The sequence below is a fragment of the Psammomys obesus genome, unplaced genomic scaffold (assembly GCF_907164565.1).
Source record: "Psammomys obesus unplaced genomic scaffold, mPsaObe1.curated_primary_1811, whole genome shotgun sequence".
Lineage (NCBI taxonomy): Eukaryota > Metazoa > Chordata > Mammalia > Rodentia > Muridae > Psammomys > Psammomys obesus.
Genome location: NW_026585626.1, coordinates 5,924,567 through 5,944,240, shown reverse-complemented (window position 1 = coordinate 5,944,240; position 19,674 = coordinate 5,924,567). Strand labels below are relative to the sequence as shown.

At 47.7% G+C, this 19,674-nt stretch overlaps 1 protein-coding gene across 2 annotated transcripts in view; it reads left to right on the top strand.

The window, feature by feature from the left end:
• Ubr2 (ubiquitin protein ligase E3 component n-recognin 2) overlaps positions 1-19,331 on the top strand; it is an 81,752-nt gene extending 62,421 nt beyond the window's left edge. For both annotated transcript variants that reach the window (XM_055613228.1, XM_055613222.1), the window contains exons 33-47: positions 880-983; positions 2,784-2,862; positions 5,084-5,232; positions 6,150-6,205; positions 6,362-6,458; positions 6,674-6,741; positions 7,834-7,969; positions 8,543-8,633; positions 10,059-10,189; positions 10,958-11,066; positions 12,085-12,141; positions 13,515-13,592; positions 14,407-14,577; positions 15,259-15,360; positions 17,133-19,331. In XM_055613228.1, coding sequence (XP_055469203.1) covers positions 880-983; positions 2,784-2,862; positions 5,084-5,232; positions 6,150-6,205; positions 6,362-6,458; positions 6,674-6,741; positions 7,834-7,969; positions 8,543-8,633; positions 10,059-10,189; positions 10,958-11,066; positions 12,085-12,141; positions 13,515-13,592; positions 14,407-14,577; positions 15,259-15,360; positions 17,133-17,274 — 1,570 coding nt within the window. In that variant the 3' untranslated portion in view covers positions 17,275-19,331. The remainder of the gene's footprint in view (positions 1-879; positions 984-2,783; positions 2,863-5,083; positions 5,233-6,149; positions 6,206-6,361; positions 6,459-6,673; positions 6,742-7,833; positions 7,970-8,542; positions 8,634-10,058; positions 10,190-10,957; positions 11,067-12,084; positions 12,142-13,514; positions 13,593-14,406; positions 14,578-15,258; positions 15,361-17,132) is intronic.
• Positions 19,332-19,674: the final 343 nt, after the last annotated feature.

The following is a 19,674-nucleotide window of genomic DNA, read 5'->3' as shown; positions in this document are numbered from 1 at the left end:
TCAGTGAAGGCCTGGTAAAAGCAGTCTTTCCACTGAGATTTAAATATCAAAGCAGCTGCCAGAACAACAGCTCCCAACAGAACTCCAGTTGTCAGGCTTAGCAGCAAGGCTCAGCATCTCTTTTTTTTTTTTTTTTTTAAAGTTATTTATTTATTATTTATACAGTAGTCTGCCTGCATGTGTGCCTACAGGCCAGAAGAGGGCACTAGATCTTGGATGGTTTTAAGCCAACATGTGGTTGCTGGGAATTGAACTCAGGACCTTTGGAAGAGCAGCCAGTGCTCTTAACCTCTTGAGCCATTTCTCCAGCCCTCAGCATCTCACTAGACCCAGATTTTTTTGTATTTGATAGGGCAGGTTTTTCCTGACCTGATGTGTGTGTGTTGTTTTTTTGTGTTATGTGTATGGGTGTCTTGCCCGCATGTATGTCCATGTGCCACATATGTACTTGGTGCCCACAGAGGCCAGAAGAGAGTATATCCAGAAGAGGTCCTGGATATACTGGAACTGGAGTGACAGACGGTTGTGAGCCACCATGTGGGTGCTGTGAAAGGAACCTGGGTCCTCTGTAGAGCAGCCAGTGTTCTTAACCTCTGAGCTATCTCTCTGCCCCAGCCTTGATTCTCAAATTGTTTCTTTGTTTGTTCTTTGAAACAGTTTCTCCTTGTAGCCCTCCCTGGCTGGCCTGCAACTCCCCATCTGTAGACCAGGCTGGCCTGGAACTCACAGAGATCCTACCTCTGCCTCCCAAATGCTGTACCACTGTCTGGTGATTCCCAAATATTTGAGATGGGTCTAAAAGACATCTATTATTTAAGAAAGCTTTTGTACCTTAAACTAATCCATAAAGAATTAAGTGTTCTCTGTAATCTATTCTAGGAGGTTAAATTTTTCAGACCAACCAGATCTGACACAGTGGATTAAAACAATAATTCAGCAGATAAAAGTGATGCAGGTACTAAGGAAAGAAGAAAGTGCTCCTGGTAAGTGACCTACTTTTGTTTGGCTTCTTTACATGTACATATGTATATGTGCATGTATGTATGTATTGTGTGTGTGTGCACATGCCTGTGTGCACATTTCATGGTGCAGCTATGGAGAGCAGAGGAAACTATTAGGAGTATCCTACCGTGAGGGTTCCAGGGAGCTGACTTAGTCACAGCCTTAGCGGCAAGTGCTCTACCCTGAGCCATCTCCCTGGCCCTCGTAACCTGTGTCTTTTTTTTTCTCTGATGTGTAAGTTAGTTGGGAAATACTCTCCAGATAAAACCATTTTAACATATTTGAAAATGAGAGTCTGGAGAGATGGCTCAGTGATTCAGAGCACTTGATGCTCTTGCAGAGGACCCAGGTTCAGTTCCCAGCACCCACGTCACAGGTCACAATTACCTGTAACTCCAGGGGATCCAGCGCCCCTTTCTGGTCTCCGGTGCCTACATGCATATATGAATACACTCATAGTCACACAGAGAAGGGAGAGGGAAGAGAGAGAAGAAATCATTAAAAAGAAAATATGTAATAGGGGCTGGAGAAACAGCATAGTGGTTAAAAGCATTGATTGGCCTCTTGAAATACCCATGTTGACTTACCAGCATCTGTGTGGTGGTTGTTCATACCCTCAGTTCCAAGGGATCTGACATGCTCTTCTGACCTCAGTGGGCATCAGACACACACAACACACAGACTTACATGTAGACAAAACACATACATATAAAATAAAAATAAATAAATCTTGTAAAAAATATAAACAGGCTGGGCCTGGCGGCACAGGCCATCATTCCCAGCACTGGGAGGCAGAGGGAGGCAGGTCTCTGAGTTTAAGGCCAGGTAGACTGACATGGTGAGACCGTGTCTCACAAATAAATGAATGGGTGGATGGAGAAATAAGTAAGATAAATAAATAAGAATGGAGTATATAAATAAATAATAAAATCTTTCTGAGGGCTGGTGGTGGCGCATGACTTTAACCCCAGCACTTGAGAGGCAGAGGCAAATGGGTGTCTTGAGTTCAAGGCCAGCCTGGTCTACAGTGCAAATTTCAGGACAGCCAGGACCACACAGAGAAACCCTGTCTCGAAAAAACAAAACGATAAATCAATAAATACAATCTCTTTTATACTACTTAAAAATGAAATCTCCCATTTTCAAATTTGATGCAAGCTAGTTGTATGGCATACATCTGTAATCTCAGCGCTGGGGAGACTGAGGCAGGAAGATCCTAAATTAAGAGGCCAGCCTGGCCTACATGACCAGACCAGGCTCAAGAAACCAGTAAAAATAAGTAACCTGATTCATTCCACATGTCTTTATAATAGTAAAGTACGCATGACTCTTCATTTCCTGAGAGCACACAGCTTGTGTTTATAGTAGCCCATCTCTCTGCTCTTGGTAGACTTTTTGCATGGGGAGACAGTGTCGGTTCCCGTTGGCAGGACCAGTGTTTCCTAGAACCAGTGTTTCCTAGACCCTGCTCTGGGCTCGGGGCCCATGAGAAAGTGTTGTGGGCAGGATTCTGTCACAGGTTCTCACTCATGTAGAACAGTGTCCTCTCAGCTTTGTTCTGGTTAGTGGCTGTGCTGTGAAATGAGCTTGGGTCCCTTCAGACAGTGCCTTGGTCAGCCATAGCAACGCTCATTACATTTCACGTGCATTGTCACAGCGTGTGGTAATGGGAATTTTTGGGTTTTGTCTGTTTGTTTGTTTTTGGCTACATGGCTGAAATACATAAAGATTGTGTTGATTGTGTTCTGCTGAAAATTTATATAAAATGCCTATTTCTGCAGACACTCCCTCTCCAGAGAACACAGAAGACATGAACAAAATACAAGTTCCAGAAGGCTTCAGGCCTGATTTTCATCCTAAGTGAGTATAAGATATTCTTCCCTTTAAATCTGGCCCATTTGAAATGAAAAGTTACGTGAGTTGTTGATGGAACGTGGCTTTTCCGGGCTGAGGCTAGAATGTTACCTGTGTCCATCTTGAATTCTGAAGTTTATACATATCACACAATGGCAGCTGTGGTAGACTAGCAAAAATGTGAGAGCATGCAGAGCAGTGGTTCTCGGCCTGCCAGTCGAGACCCTTCTGGGGGAGCCGAATGGCCCTTTCACAGGAGTTGCGTATCAAATGTCCTGCACACCAGATATTTCCATTACGACTCATAACAGGACCAAAATTACAGTTGTGAAGTAGCAACGATGATAATTTTATGGTTGGGGTCATCACAACAGGAGGAACTATATTAAAGGGTCACAGCGTCAGCAAGGTTGAGGACCGCTGACGGAGAGGTTTCACGCTGATCAGGGCCTGCTGCTCCACCGTGTAAACTGCCGCTGTGCCCCTGACACATCAAGACATCTGAATCCTCGCCCCTCGGCTTCCTTCTGACTCACACCGTTCCCTTAGTGACCCACCAAACTCTTACTCACCTGGTTTCAAACCAGGGTGTTCCCCACCATGTGCCCAGGAGCCAGTGACTTACAATGTCCAGCTTGGGGTCCAGAGCTTGGCACCATTCATTGCTCATTCTCTGCACGACTTTGAGCAGAGCCCTCAGCCTCTCTGTACCTGGCTTCCCTCGTCTGTCAGGGTCTGGTGAGGGTGAGGTGACAGAACAGTGCAATGCCCTGGAGTCTGCCTGTTGTGTCCCGAGTGACCCCGTGCACAGACCTGGAAGGCCTCAGGCCTCTGCTTGCCATGTTTCCCTGAGTCCAGGCAGCGGATCTCCCAGCACCTGTGTCCATACCCTCCCTGACTGTTGCTTGTTTTGTTAACCCTGTGCTGGATATTGAACTCGTGGCCCTGACAGTTGCCCTTCACTGAGCTGTACCTTCAACCCTATTTTCATGTTTTGAATTCAGTAATACCTTGTTGTCAGATAAAACCCTTTTTTTCAGCCTGGAGTTAAATCGGTGGTCATCTTTGCATTGTGTTTCTTCCGATGATAACCTATATATTGTGAGAACTCCAGGCAGTAGCAGTTTCTCCCTCCTGTAGTTCTAACTCCTTGTCTTTTTCTAAGCTGCTTCTCTGTAGAGCATGTTTGTTCCTGGTGTGGTGGTTCTGGCCCATGCCTGGTGCTTGCTTTTCTACATGCTCAGACCTGTCAGCTCTCCTCTTTCCCAGATGCCTTGCTCTAGCACACAGCCTCAGTCTTCTGCACCAATCAGGACAGGACACAGCTGTCTTGGCAGTTGTCTTGACTGTGTTCGTTTGTTTGTTTTGTTGTTTGAGACAGGGTCTGATGGTGTAGCCCTGGCCCCACACCCGTGGTGGTGCCTCACCTCAGGTGTGGAATGTGTCTGCATGCTGACGTGTCTGTTGAAATGATGCCATTCTCACTGCTGTCCCTTGCTAGTTTGAACCCTGGACATCTTCTCTTCTCTGGAATGTTTGAAATGTCCTGATGTCCCTTTTTTTTCTGTGACTTCTTAGTCGTTTGGCAGGTTTTTAGCACTTCCCGTCTTGGTGTCTTTCATTGCTGAGCCTGTGCTGTCTTAATGAGCTTCTCCCTTGCAAGCTGTTTGCTTGTATTGGCCTTCTTAGTCTGGTCTTGACACATATTCTAGCCTGGCTTCCTCTGCCCACCCGCCCACTCATGCTAGAACTTGAACCCAAAGCTTTGCTCACACGCTCACAGTCCCAGGTTTCGTTTCTGCTTGCTAACTTAAGTGAATGTTGTGATGCTCTCCATCAGTGTGTCTGGTCCTTGGGTAGCTCTCCACAGTAAGGCACAGACACTCGGTGGGGACCTGCTGGCCAGGTCAGAGCTCACTGAGTATCAAGGTCAGTAGCCACCAGCAGTCTTTGACCCGAGGACTCCAAAATGTCAGTGGATAGACATTTCCTCCAAGGCTCAGTTCAGGGAGCACCGTTTGTGTGGATGTGGGTCAGAATTTCCACAGTTGAGACAGTGGAGGGACCTGTAGTTGTCCTGCCTCCAGCCCTCAGCCTCTCATCTGCTCAGTAGGCAGATGGCACACAGCATCTCTGGCTGTGGTTTGATTGCAGCACAGGACAGAGTGGCTGAGAGCTGGAGCCCTTGTCCATGTGCTTCTGAGCTAATCCTTGCATGTTTACACAGGAACCCATATTCTGATAGCATAAAAGAAATGTTAACAACGTTTGGAACGGCTACTTACAAGGTGGGACTGAAAGTCCATCCCAATGAAGAGGACCCCCGTGTGCCCATCATGTGCTGGGGGAGCTGCGCCTACACCATCCAGAGCATCGGTAAGACACTCACAGTCCTGCCTCCTTAATCACAAAGTGTTGGTCAAAAATGTGCTCACAAACTGGTTGTGCTGGCACACTCGTTAATCCCAGGCAGAGGCCGGCAGATCTGTGAATATGAAGCCAGCTGATCTGTAGATTTCAGGCCAGCCAAGACTTCAAAGTGAGACTCTGCCTGAAAAAAAGTGAGATCTAGCCTTCTTGGGCACCAGGCACAAATGTGGTATACAGACAGCATGGAGAGCACTATAAAGATATAATAAAAAGAAATCAGGAAAAAGTTGTGTACAGACAAAAGGCTGGGCTGTTTGATAGTTTCTAAATAAATCCAGTAACAGAAAACAAATTTAGGTGGTAATTATGACTACTTTTAGTTGAGGGACTTGGTAAGGTTTTTTCTTAATTTTATGTGTGTGTGAATGTTTGTGTTCATGTATGTCTGTTCTGCATGTGAATCTGGTGCCTGCAGAGGCCAGAATTGGATATTGGATACCCTGGAACTAGAGTTACAGTTATGAGCTACCCAGTGGGTGCTGGGAACCACACCCAGGTCCTCTGCAAGAACAGCAAGGGCTGAGCCCTCAAACCCTCTTCCCCCTTTTCTTGCTTTTATCCAAAGTGAATCCCTGTGAATTGACTTAAAGATTCTCAAACCTTGCTGGGAGTCATGTCGCACATCTTTAGTCCCAGTGCTTAGGAGGCAGAGGCAGGTGGATCTCTAGGCCAGCCTGGTCTACAGAGCGAGTTCTAGGACAGGAAAACCCTGTCTTGAAAACAAATAAAAATTAAAGTTGTTAAAACCTGACAAGCTCACATTCTCAGAAATAATTGAACTTCTTAAAAATGTACAAAGAATAAGTAAACAATAAAGTATGCATGGCATTCAGTTTCCCTTCTTAACCATCTTGAATCTTTAGAGAGAATTCTGAGTGATGAAGAGAAGCCTCTGTTCGGGCCTCTGCCTTGTAGACTGGTAAGAATGCTCATTCCTCAGTAAAACCCATCTTCTGTGAAGGCACTAAAGAAGTTATGTTTGGGGGCACGCATTGCTGCTTGTTTTGTTTCATAGTGTATTTTTAGAAGAGGTCTGCTTTTTTCTCTGGTGACTGTAAGGGCTTCTTTATTTCAGGACGACTGTCTCAGGTCATTGACACGATTTGCAGCAGCACATTGGACGGTGGCATCACTTCCCGTGGTACAAGGACACTTCTGTAAACTCTTTGCATGTGAGTGTTCCAGTGTCTACGACCGTCTGTGTTCTAGCAACTTCTGGTCTTTGGAAATTTTATTGTCTGCCGTTTCTCCATTCCAAACCAAGTATTTGTTGGTACTGTTTGCTCCATGGTGCTCCAGCACGTAGATCCAAACGTGTCTTACTTCCCTGCTTCCTAAGGCTGATGCTGTGTTTGCAGTGTACTGATGTGTCTTCTCCCATCTCTAGCCCTGGTGCCCAACGACAGCTACGAAGACCTCCCGTGCATATTGGATGTGGACATGTTCCATTTACTGGTGGGTGTTCACAGTTTGCTCTGCGCTCTTCTCATCCAGCACTTCCTTGGGTGTCAGTAGGTGGACAGGGAGACGGGAGGTTCTGTCAAGCAACGGATTTCTGTACCTCTTGCCTAGTTAGGTTTTGAGGAGCCTAGTCTGGGTGTCCCTCCTCCTCTCTGGTTTTGTGGCTGAGTAATATGCTGTCTGCTTTTAACCCACTAAGAGGTAAAAATACCAGTGGCTACAGAAAGTGATGCTGATGTTTAAGGACAATCCATGTAGTGTTTTTGTGCATTTTAGGAAATCTGAACAGATCTAGCCCTGTGGTGATAATACTTAATTGCAGACTGCCTCCCTCTCCCCTTTTTACAGTTTTTCAATTAGGGTACATTCATTGTACAAAACAGTAGCTTCCCCTATGAAATTTCCATATAATATTTAGTATACACATATGTAATTCATATTTTGATCACATTAACCTCCCTCCACCCCCTCCTGTCCCTCTTATTTCCTAGGCCCCTCCTCCTTTTTACTTCCTTTCTTTTTTTTAATCTAGATACCACAGATGAGAAAAACATGCTATATTTATCTTTCTGGTCTGACATACTTCATTTAATATGACATCTGGTTCCATCCCTTTCCCTGCACATGACATCACTTCATTCTTCTTAATGGCTGAAAGACTACCTGTGCATTTTTTTTCTACTTTAATTTTTTTTTTTAATTTGGCATGTGCACACCTCAGCTCAAACATGGAGACCATGTCCTCTGATCTCCACACTTTTTTTCTCCACACTTATTTTTTGTGTGCACACAAAAAAGAAATATTAAGAAAATGAAAAGCTTTCACATACTGTTTTTTGTCACTAGCAGTGATGTGTCCGTAGGGATCCACTGGATGAGTGAAATGACAGCCACCGACCCTCCAGGTCCACTGAGCTCCAGGCAGGTCATTGAGCAAACCCTGGTGAATTTTTAGATATTTGTCCTTCCTCCCCTTTAAGTGTCAGCGGAGGGCCAAGCTTGCAAGAGCTACCAGGAGCACAGAAGTGTGTAGCTGTGAGAGGAGAGGCGTGCCTCTGACATGCTGACGTTCTGTTTGGTGTCTAGGTGAGCCTGGTGCTCGCTTTCCCGGCTCTGCAGTGTCAGAATTTTTCAGGAAGCAGCCTCGGCACTGGAGACCTGCACATTTTCCATCTGGTTACTATGGCACACATCGTCCAGATCTTACTTACCTCATGTACAGGTAACTCTCCCGGCGCCAAGCTGTCAGCTTCTTGAACTTGAGTTTTCTTGGCTTAAAACAAACCGGTTTGGGAGAGATCAATATAAAATTCACAGCCAGTGACTTGCTATTTCTGCTTGTCTTCCTGTAAAAAGTCTTAAATTTCTTTCTTCTGTGAAAATCCCCTGTAGTTTGAATGGTTTTGCTTTCTTCTATTTAGTCCCTTAATCTCTACACAGTGTAAGTTAAACCCAGCTGAATGTTTATTTCCGAATGCCAGTTTTGTTTTAGCCCACGTGTTACATCAGTACCCCACTGAGCTTATTCTTAAGCTGTGTTTCCCTCCATGCATCCTGTTATTCAAATATTGCAAGACAGCGTTAGCTGATGCTACCCACGCTATAATGCCTGGCTCCATGGCCAGATGGAGGTCAGCACCACACACACACTTGAAAATAGAAATCCTGTGTTTATAGGAATATTTCCTATTACATGTGAGTGTGGGGGTGTGTTTGGGTGCTTGGCTGGTGCGCTTATCAGCCTGCTCAGCTACACAGTAGGAATGGCAACCACTAGTATTTCCTTGTCTTTCAGAAGAGAATGGCATGGATCAAGAAAACCCCGCTGGGGAAGAAGAACTGGCCATTCTTTCTTTGCACAAAACACTTCACCAGTGTACTGGAAGGTGAGCCCCCAGTCTTCTGTGGTTGGCGCGTCCCACGTGCTAGTTGGAGTCAGTAGGGGTCAGCACGAGAAAGGGATTGATTTGCTAATTGGGGAAAATTGCTGTATGTGGATGTGTTAAAAAGATATGGGAGTGACTCTTCATACACCTGATGCAATTGGAGTCCCTGAGAGAACAATGATGCCGTCTGGAGCCTCCCACCCCTGCTTGGCGATGAGTCCCTTCATTTGCTCCATCACATGCCAATTCGTGGACAAATGCACTCTCAAGTTGCTTTCCTAAAACATACATGTTATTTTTTTCAGCACTTTCAAAATGCAAGGCAGATTAGCATAGTGTGTTTGCAGGGTGATATTCAGGAAGAGCAGAGATACAGTGAGGTGACCAGAACAGCACTGCTGGATTGCTGCGCCCTGGCACAGCACTCTTAACGTGTGTATCAGGAGCCTGTGAGAAAGCTTGTTCCAGGAGAGATGGACTCTGCGGAAAGAACTGGCTGCACAAACATGAGGCCCTGGGCTTGAATCACTGCAGCCATGTAAAAAGCCCTGGGGCATGAGGGTGGGAACAGGAGGATCACAGGGCTTGCCGGCCTCCAGCACAGCTCCAGGCTCAGTACGGACTGTACTTCAGAGGAATAATGGGAGTGGTGGAGAGCAGTGCCCGCTGCTCTGGCCTCTGAGTGCACACGCATTTGGATACACCATACATGTATATGCACACATTAAAGACATTAGTTCTTTGACTGAGTTATTCCATCTGAGAATCTTCACTAATGAATCAATCCAACATACAGAAAAGTTTACAGGGCTTAACAGATACACGCTGGTGTTACCTTTGCCAGCAAGGAACCGAGAGTGATCCAGATGTTTGTGCAGGGGCATAGTTTGATGTCAGTTGTGATCAGTGTATTCTGAAATGCACCGCATAGGTTAAGATTTATGGCATGTAGTATGTTCGAGATAGCACAGTAGTCCTAAGCTTCACATAGCTAGAGCTGTGTAAGACAAATTAGCATGGAAGCAGTACACCCCAGTGATGGGTGGTGGTGTAAGATCTGGAATAACTGCTGGGTTTTAGTGTTCTGTTTCGTTTTAAGATGAAGTCTCCACATGTTGCCCTGTCTGGCCTTGAACTCTCAGATCTGCCTGCCTTTGCCTCCCTAGTGTTGGAGATCTTGGATCACCACACCCGGTTTAGGTTTTCACTGTGTAATTTTTCTGAATATATGGCTATATTACTTTTGTGAATCTTAATAATGTCATTGGAGGCCCTGTCGGTATATATAGTTACAGCTATCATTAGCCTTTGACCCATACCTTCTAACCATGACATCAATTCCAAATGTCAGTCGTTTTTCACACTCTGCTTTACTGCAGTGATCTTTCCTTAATGCTTTTCCTGATACCCATTTTCTCTCCCCAGTGCCTTGGGAGAAACCCCCTCTGGCTGGCACCTGTGGAGGAGCGTTCAGGCTGGCATCATGCCTTTCCTCAAGTGTTCTGCTTTATTTTTCCATTATTTAAACGGTGTCCCAGCCCCACCAGACCTTCAAGGTAACTTTCATTTCTTCCAAAATGTAGGAAATGTTTGTAGTCATCTGCTCCAGCTATTTAGAGTAAAGGTGAGGCTGGTGTGTTTAGTGCAGGCTCAGGCTTGGTTCAGCCCCGGCTCTCTAAGGAGACAAGACAAATGCCTCTGATTAAATGACAGTGTAGGTGACTAGCCTGTGGCGATGGAGCCCTGCAGAATGCTAATGTACATCTTTGCATGCATGCCCTGCCTCTGAATCCAGGACGTTACTGACTGGGAGAGCCTCTGTGTAAATGAACATTTACACTTTAGTCTCAGGAGTACCTGGTTTGTGTCAGTGTGTATATTACTCATATGTGAGGCTCAATTTATATATTACTCAAAAACTAGGGACTGTTGTTGTTTCAGGCTCACTAAGCCCAGGAAATAAGCTGTAGGTTTTACACTTTTACACAGGCTCGGGCTGAGACAAAGGGACTGTAACCAGTTTAGGAGTCATGTTCTACCATCCTGTGCACAACGTTGCCTTACTGCAGCATTATAGGCTGTGTGCTTAGCATTGTAGTTCTGTTGTACCTAAAAAGGAAAGAGTGTGGGTCGAGATGGGGCACACCTTTATGGCTTTGTTCCAAGCACATGGGAGGCAGAGGCTGGCAGATCTCTTGAGTTTGAGGCCAGCCTGTCTCAGAGAAAGGAAGAAGGGGAGATAGAGAGACAGGAATCTGTGCTCTCTCGCTTCTGTGTGGGACATAACTGTGGGTGTTTTTGCCTCTTTTCCTGCCCATTTGCAGTTTCTGGAACAAGCCATTTTGAACATTTATGTAACTACCTTTCCCTACCAACCAACCTCATTCGCCTCTTCCAAGACAACAGTTGCATCATGAACTCGCTGATTGAAAGGTAACATTTGGACATTTTTCTGCATTATTTAGAATTGTTTATAAAATAAACCTTAGTCTTTTACGTTTCAAAAATTTATTTCCACTACTGAACTTGATAGAATTCAACACATAACTCAAGTTATGAGAATTAAGATGTTTTGCCAAACGTGACAGCACACGCCTTTAACCCCCAGCACTTGGGAGGCAGGCAATGGACTCTCTGTGAGTTCAGTGACAGCCTTGGCCTTCTGAGTGTCAGGGCCACAGGCGCACAGCAGTCCTGTTTCATGGATCCCTTTTTTTTTTTTTTATTCTAGTTCTATTTTATTTTATTTTTTAAGATTTATTTATTTACTGTGTATACAGATCTCATTCTAGATGGTTGAGAGCCACCGTGTGGGTGCTGGGAATTAAGCTCAGGACCTTTGGAAGAACAGCCAGTGCTCTTAACCTGTGGGCATCTCTCCAGCCCCGTTTTATGGATTCTTAAAGCTGAATATAAAGGTGGTGGGACCCACCTGTAATCGCAGCACCTGGGAGACTCAGACAGAGGGCCTACTGTAAACTCAAGGCCAGCCTAGGCTATATAATGAGGTCAAGACCAGCCAGGGGCCACATACTGAGACCCTTTCTCAAACAATAAAGACAGTGGTGTGTGACTGCACAAATCTGAATAGTCCTATTCAGGGGGTAAAGTAGAGATTATCAGGAGCTGGGGGAGGGCAGGTAGTGTTTAATGGAGTTGGATTTCAGTTAGGCCAGATGAGTGAGATCTGGAGACAGGTAGTAGTGATGGCTCTTCAGCAGTCAGAGAACTGTTAAAGTAACTAAGTGTCTGAAAAGCCAGGTATGATGGCCTATGCCTGTAATCCTAGCACTCAGGAGGGCTGCAGCAGAAGGCTGGTGAGGTAGGCGAGCTGGGCCACATAGCAAGATTCTGTCTCATAAAATTAAAATAATTTCCCCTTCTCTCTCTCTCTCTCTCTCTTTTTTTTTTTTTTTTTTTTTTTTTTTTGGTTTGTTTGTTTGCCTTAAAGTTGGTGCCAGAACAGTGAAGTTAAAAGCTATCTCAGAGGCGAAAGAGGGGCAATAAGGTGAGTTAGAGGAACTCAGGCGTTTGGTGTGGGGTGGCAGGAAGCTACATGGGTGTGAATGCTGTGCTCCTTCAGTGGTGTGGCCCTCCGAAGCCGGGATCCCGAAAGATGGGGGCCTTGCAGCACACAGTAGTGGGGCTAGCGAGTGCTGCGCAAGTACTCCCCGGGAAGAAGTCCGTGCTCGTCTCTGCTGTAGGAGCGTGGGTGACGCACAGCCTTCCCGGGTGAGCAGCCATGGGACCAGAGCAGCTCACCCTGAGAGAGAAGCCCTGAAGTGCCAGCCGCTCTGACCTCTCCTGAGTTCCTTCAAGTCATGGAACCAGTGTAGCTGATAGAGAATGGTTGTATTCTTGGAAGGCCTTGCTTACCCTAGTAAGCACACAGCTTCTGCCATCAGCCCTGACGTTGGGTGGGTGGGATCTCCAACACTCTCCCAAGCAGGGAGAGGCCAAGAGTGAGCGCCTCACCTGCTCCTCATCCCTGCAGCCATCAGGCAGCCAGAGGCATCACTGTTAACCCATCACTCATTCTGGGCCCCTCAGGGAAGAAGGGGAACTCTTCTCTCCCCAACCCCCTGGGCCCTAAGGGCTCCATTGAAAGAATCCAGACAAGGCATGTGCAGCATAGTGGAGAAGACAGAATTGGTTTGGGTTGGGTTTTTGTTTTTGTTTTTTCTGACATTTTTATTAGTTGGGGCATGCCTACCATAGCCTTGTGTGGAGGACGGTTGCAGACATCAGTTCTCCTTCCTCCTTGTAGATTCCAGGAGCATCTCTACCTGCTGAGCATCTCCCTGTGGAGGACAGTCAGGGAACACTCTGAAGGGGAGAGTCCTGTAACAACAGGTCTTCTTTGTTTTCTAAAGGCTGTGCAGCAGACAGCTTCCCTGGGCACCACTCTCCTGCCCAGCGGATTGACAGACCCATTTGAATTGACTTTAAGAGGAGACAGTGGTCTGCCCTGTTCCTTACCAGGAAGCTCCAGCTAGGACTTATCTTGGGCAGTTTAGACAGGTGTCTGTTAATGGCCTTCCAAGTTCTGAATGTCCTATCTCCACCCACAGCCAGAAACTGACTCAGATACTACTTTTGACCAGTGAGAGTCCTGCAGTCTAGCTACCTGGTTCTTCAAGCCCCAGGCGACAGGGGAGAGATTCACAGTCCTGTCCTCCGGGCATGCTGATGGTGAATGGCTGCCTAGCAACCAGACCCTCACCAGGAAGCTTCCTGGTTGCCCTCTGGCTTACATGGTGGCAGGCCGTCATTGCCAGTTCAACTTCCCTTGTTTTACTTTGACTAAGGCAAGATTGAAGAGAATCACGTCATGATAGCATGACCACGTTCACTGAGCTCTTGGTGTTTCTAATTCCACAGCTACCCCCGAGAATCTAACAAGCTGATAGACCTGCCAGAGGATTACAGCAGCCTCATTAACCAAGCTTCCAATTTCTCGTAAGTTGCTCTCTTGGTGCCCTGCCTCTCAGATCCTTCCAGAGCCAATCGGAAGGGTTTGTGGTGACTTGCTTGGTTTGGGGAAGAGAAATCAGCAGATAAAACACTGATAAACAGTGGCCAGAGCAACCTAGGAAGGAGAGAGTGTTTACCCGGTTACAGCTTACAGTCTTTCATTGAGGCAGGTCAGAGCAGGGGCTCAAAGGAGGAACCTGGAGGTAGGAACTGGGGCAGAGGCCACAGAAGAGCTCCGCTTCCCAGCTTGTTCAGCCCGCTTCCTCATCCAGCCCAGGCCCACCAGCCCGTGCATGGCACTGCCCACGTGGGCTGTGTGCCCTCCCGTGTCGGTTAGCAGTCAAGAAAATGCCCCACATGCTTGTTCCTAGGCCATTCTCATGGAGGCGCGCTCTCATTGGAGGTTTCTTCTCTCCCCTTCCCTGCGTGTCTTAGACGCTAACTACGTGTGCTTCCGTTCCTAGCAGTAACAACTGAAAGTTGTCCCTTTAAGTGGCTAGGTGTGCCTGCAGTGTCTTTGCACACTGTGTCTGAGGTTTGTACATGACTATAGCCCTCACTCCTCACTGCTCTGTAGTACCCCACTGCCTTCCAGCGGCACAGCCTCACCGTTTTCAGGCCGTGTGATCACGTTTGCCTTTCCTCCAGATGCTGCCCCCTTGGCTGTTTCTAGTCCATGGCTTGACTCGGTGTTCCAGTACCCTAACACAGGATAGTTACTATTGAAATGTTACCTGCCAGGGTGCTCTGTAGCCACGCCCCTTCATAGCAGTGATGTGTTACTGTCTTTGTCTTGGAGGTGCCCCAAATCAGGTGGTGACAAAAGCAGAGCCCCAACTCTGTGCCTCGTGTGTGGAAGCCTCCTCTGCTCTCAGAGCTACTGCTGCCAGGCCGAGCTGGAGGGGGAGGATGTTGGAGCCTGCACAGCACACACCTACTCTTGCGGCTCCGGGGCTGGCATCTTCCTGAGGTAAGGCCCTCGGCTGGCTTCTTCACCTGAGCACTGCAGGGACTTTGGAAGCCTCAGTGCCACTGTGCTCAGTGTGTGAGGACTGAAGGGCCAGGGCTCTCACATTTCCTGTGTGGCCACTGCCAACTCTGGTTCTTCCACAAGTGCCAGATCCCAGCTGACAGTTCTGTTCCTCTATGGTGTTAGGCTGCCCTGTCCCGGTTTCCTCCTAAGTCCAGTTAAGAGTTCCCCTTCAGGGGCTGCAGAGACAGAGTGAAAGAGCACTGGCTGCTCTTGCACAGATCTGGATTTGGTTTTCAGCATCCACATGGCGGCTCATAACTGCCTGGAACTCTAACACTAGGGGTCTGATGACCTCTGGTAATTTTCTCACAATTGTGGAAAAAAGATGAGTAGTATTTCCTGTTTAGCAATTAGCTGTCTTTCTTCATACTTAACTGTTTCAGTTCTGCTCTTGGAGCCCTGTGTGCGTTTGCAGCGCCCTGTTACCAGGTACACTGCAGCAACGAGTTTCCTCTGCAAGCTCGGGCAGAGGCTGCTCCCCGTGTCTCTGCTCCAGTTCTCTTCTCTTCTAGCCCTGGGTTTTCGGGTATTTCTCTTCTTGCATAGCCCTGTTTCCTTTGGTGAATCACCACCTCGGTCACTTACGTAAATACACAATGATGAATGCTCTCTCCACAGAGTGCGGGAATGTCAGGTGCTATTTTTGGCTGGCAAAACCAAAGGCTGTTTTTATTCTCCTCCTTACCTTGATGACTACGGGGAGACAGACCAGGGACTCAGGTAAGGGCCCAGCCTGAGGCTTGGGAAAACAGGCCCCGAGCCTCAAAGCCCTTCCTTCATGGAGAGCATGGTGAAGCAGGAAGCCTGCAGTCAGCTGGGCTGGTTCCCAGGTGTGGGTTCTGCTGGAGGTTCGTCTCCTGTGGACTCATTTCTGAGGAGGGCACCTGGCTGCCTGCTTTGCTGCTTCCCACCCTGAGAATGTCAGGAGAGGGTGGGGAGATGGCTTCATTAATAAAGTGCTTGCCAGGCAGGCGTGAGGACCAGGGTTTGACCCCAGGACAGGTGTGAAAGGCTGAGTATGGTGCTGCATGCTCACGATCCCCGTGCTGAGGAGGTTGAGATCGGGGCAGGGGCCAGCCAGCCTCACCAAATCCGTGAGCTCAGACGAAAAGTAAGAGAGAGCCCCTATGTGAAAACTGGCAAGTGAACGAGGAGGAAGACACCTGAGGCTGACTTCTGACCTCTGTGCATGTGCGTACAGGCATGAGCACGCTCACATGTGTGCCTGTGCACTCACATGTAAACGGAGGACGCCTGCCTCAGAAGCCGGAGGGCTGTATTCAGATCCCTGGTGCAGAACACAGGGGCAGGCTGGGCCGCAGAGCTCAGCTCGCCAGCTAGCCAGAACGGTGAGCTCTCCACTCAGTGCAAGACATAAGGTGGCAGGAGACAGAGGAAGACATCCCAACATTGGCCTCAGGCCTCCAAAGGCCAAGCATGACGCATGCTCCCACATACATGTGCGTGTCTACACATGTTGAAAAGAAAAATTTTAATAATAAACAAATGAGCTAATGATGGTTCACATGATAAAGGTCTGCAGAGTTCAGTCACGGAGCCCCATACGAAAGTGGAGAAAGTGACTCCGGTAGTGTCCCCTACTGCCACGTGTGCATGCCGTGGCACTCATAGCCACATGCATACACACAATAATAATTTTAAAGTAGATAATGTAAAATAATAATAATAATAAGACAGGTGGTAGTGGCACACACCTTTAATTCCAGCACTCAGGAGGCAGAGGCAGATGGATCTCTGCATTCAAGGCCAGCCTGGTCTACACAGAGAAACCCTGTCTTGATAAACCAAAAATAAAAGGTAACAAGTAAAAACTTTTTAGTAAAAGCTTGCCGTGAGGGGCGTAGGATAAATATGAGAAGAGAGATCACAGCTGAATTCTACTTATCACTCGTTTGAGTTTCCACCCAGCACCCCAGCATCCACACTGCAGGCCCAGGCCTGAGTGGCTTGTGTGGCTCTCTACAGGGGAGACCTTTTCTGTCCTGGCGATGTAAGTCCAGATTTGCCTTCCCAGAGACGTGTGTGGAGAAGAAAGTGGCGCTGAAGTAGACAGGCTGCGCTTGAGCTGCAGTTGCTCCTGCCTTGAGCCTTCTGCACACAAGGCCCCACTGAAAAGCTGGCTGGCCTTCTCGCCCCACATGAAAGAGTTAATGCAGATGTGACTTCCCAGGCTTGAGTAGCCAAGGTTGAGCCCTATGCTGCCTGGTGGTGCTTCTTGAGGAATGAGGGTCTGAGGCTCCTCGGTGACAGTCACTGTCAGTCTTCTACCCTGTCCTTTGTCCCACTGCCTGTTTTACACATCACCCACAGAATAAAGAGCTTTGGCCTTCGGCCCTGTTTCCTGGCCTCTTCTGGCTGTGTGGCACTAACAGCACATGTTCCCAGCAACCCTGAAAAGATATGTGGAAGGTCGTGCTGGGATGTGAGGGCCAGGCGAGCAGTGCATGTGAGTGACATGTGTCTCTTTCTAGACGAGGAAATCCTTTACATTTATGCCAAGAGCGGTTTCGGAAGATCCAGAAGCTCTGGCAGCAGCACAGCATCACAGAGGAAATTGGACACGCTCAGGAGGCCAACCAGACCCTCGTCGGCATTGACTGGCAGCACTTATAACCGCTCCTCAACCAAAAACTTGACTTGGAGTTTTGTAACCCAGCTGGCTTTTCCAGAGAGACAACGGGAAATAAGTTCAGCTGAATCTATTTTAAAATAAATCCTTTATTTAAGCTCTCCTTCCCAGTTTATTTTTCTAGTTTCTGGCTCCAGGGACTGATGAAAATCATTTTCTGCCAGATTTTATTGCTGTGTTCCTCAGAAGTCACCTGGCTGAGCCTTTTCCAGATGGAGCCAAGCTCCCTTGGAAGCCGCCTGCTTCAGTTGCCAATAGCCTGAGCCATTCCACATCACCGACTGTTGGACTTGCCATCCACCCAGCAGAGACTGAAAGGCGCGCTGGGGCCCATCAGGATGACACTTCCCGCCTCAGTGCCGAGATGCGGTTCACCTGTGGGACTGGACCTCCCCTCTAAGAGCAAAGCAGTTGAATTTGAAGGTGACCTGGAGTACTGAGGACGCTAACAGAACCTGGGGACAGAGCAGCTGGCTTCTCGTGGCTGTAGTTGGTTGGCTTTTCTCTTTCTTTGTCAAGACGTCTGGCTTTGAGAGCATTGCTCAATTAAAGGGCTTTTTGAAATACAAAGGACCTCTGAGTTTTTCCAACAGTAGCCTTTCTGCGCTGAGGCTAAGGGAGAATGTGCACGCCCTCCAGCAGATGTGAGCAGACCAGTGAGAACTCAGCTGGGTAGCGCTACAAGCTTGGAATCCCAACACCCGGGAGGCTGAGGCAGGACCAAGGCTAGCTTCAACCAAGTTACAAGCTTGTAGGCCAGCCTGGATGACTCGAGAGCCTGTCTCAAACCAAACAAGACCCAGAAGCCAGTGTTCTGAGGTTCCCTGCCCCGCCCCACAGCTCCTGGATTACACGTGTCGCTGCTTGTCTGCCGGCTGGTTTAGGACATTCCCGAGACCGCGTGCACACAAACTTCTATCCTTTTTAGGTGTTATTATTCTAAGAGGTGCCTTTCTAGAACTGTAGCCACGTGGTGCCACAGTTACAGCTCTGGCACGCTGCACACCTACTTCCTCATCTGACAGCTGTGTGCAGAGAGCTCACTCACGTGGCGGCAGCAGGCTCGGCGAAGGCATGAACTCCACGTGTGGCTTGAGGCCACATGAACAGAAGGGGCCTATCAGCTTTTCTAACCCATCCAAGAGCCTTTCCCCCAGCCTTTCAGATCGCATCCGTAAGTTCTGTTCCGCTCAGCTGTATCATGGTAAAGAAATGCAGCTGGCACAGTCTCCAGGATCATGTGAGGAGTGTGAGGAGCTGCCTCCCTTCAAAGGACGGACTTCCGCTAGCTCTGCTGCTTGGCCCAGCCTCGGGAAGGAAGACGGGATGCAACAGGAAGCGCAGACTAGACTCTCCCACGCTCTCCCCCTCTCTAGCCTTTCCTTGACACGGTCTGGGTGGGCTGCGGATGATGTAACCATTGCTTCTTTTAACTTCCAACATGTGCCGTTTCTTTAGATTTTAAGTTCAGCTTCTCTGGGCTGAATTTTACCATGCCTCTCTTCACCATGCTTAAGTTTAAAATTATGAGAGCATTTCTAGGCTTGAGCTTAGTACTAGAGCACTTGCCTAGCATGAGGAAGGTGCCCGGGTTCAAGTCCTGGTACCAACCCAGAAAGAAAATCATGAGCACAGCTTGCTTCATCTCAGTGGGCTGTAAACATCTTCACAGGTCAGGCCGACGCTTAGCGCCTTCAGGCCTGACTCCACAGGACCCTGGAATTAGCAGAGGGCAACCCTGTGTTTCACTCCTGACAATGTCAGGGTCTGAGCAGTGAATTCCCCCAGAACTGCAGCCCGCACACTGTGTGATGATGATAAAATGTTTTTCCTCTCCCTTTTGACACATCTGACTTTTATTTGTTTCGCATGTTTTATGTTGTAGAAATGTTTATATAACATGCTTTCCATATCAGGGAAAATCATATGTTTAATAAATTGGCTATAATTTTAATATCTGTGGACAACTTGTAAAATTTGGAATGTATCATATGTAAAAAGTTTAAAGATATTCAAATAAATGCTTTAGGTGTTGACACTCCTTCAGTTGCCTGTCTTCTCTGTTGTGTTGCACACGCACTATGCTCGAGCAAAGCACCCTGTGTCACCTTGCTGCAAAAGTGGGACATGAATATTAGCCTAAAATGTAAGCGGCTTAAATTATTAGTGTCAATTATGGCCACTAGCCAAGCCAGGCTGACCTTCCCAGAAAGCATGGGCATTCTCTCAGCCGATCAAGTTTCCTGCTCATTTATCTGTGACAGCTAGGACTCCGGGGCCGTGGACTCAGATCAGGAGGAAGCCCATCTGTGTGGACCTCTCCCATGTGTCGCCTCTTGCTTGGCCTTGCCTGCTTCTCTGCGAGTTCTTGTTACACACTCGCC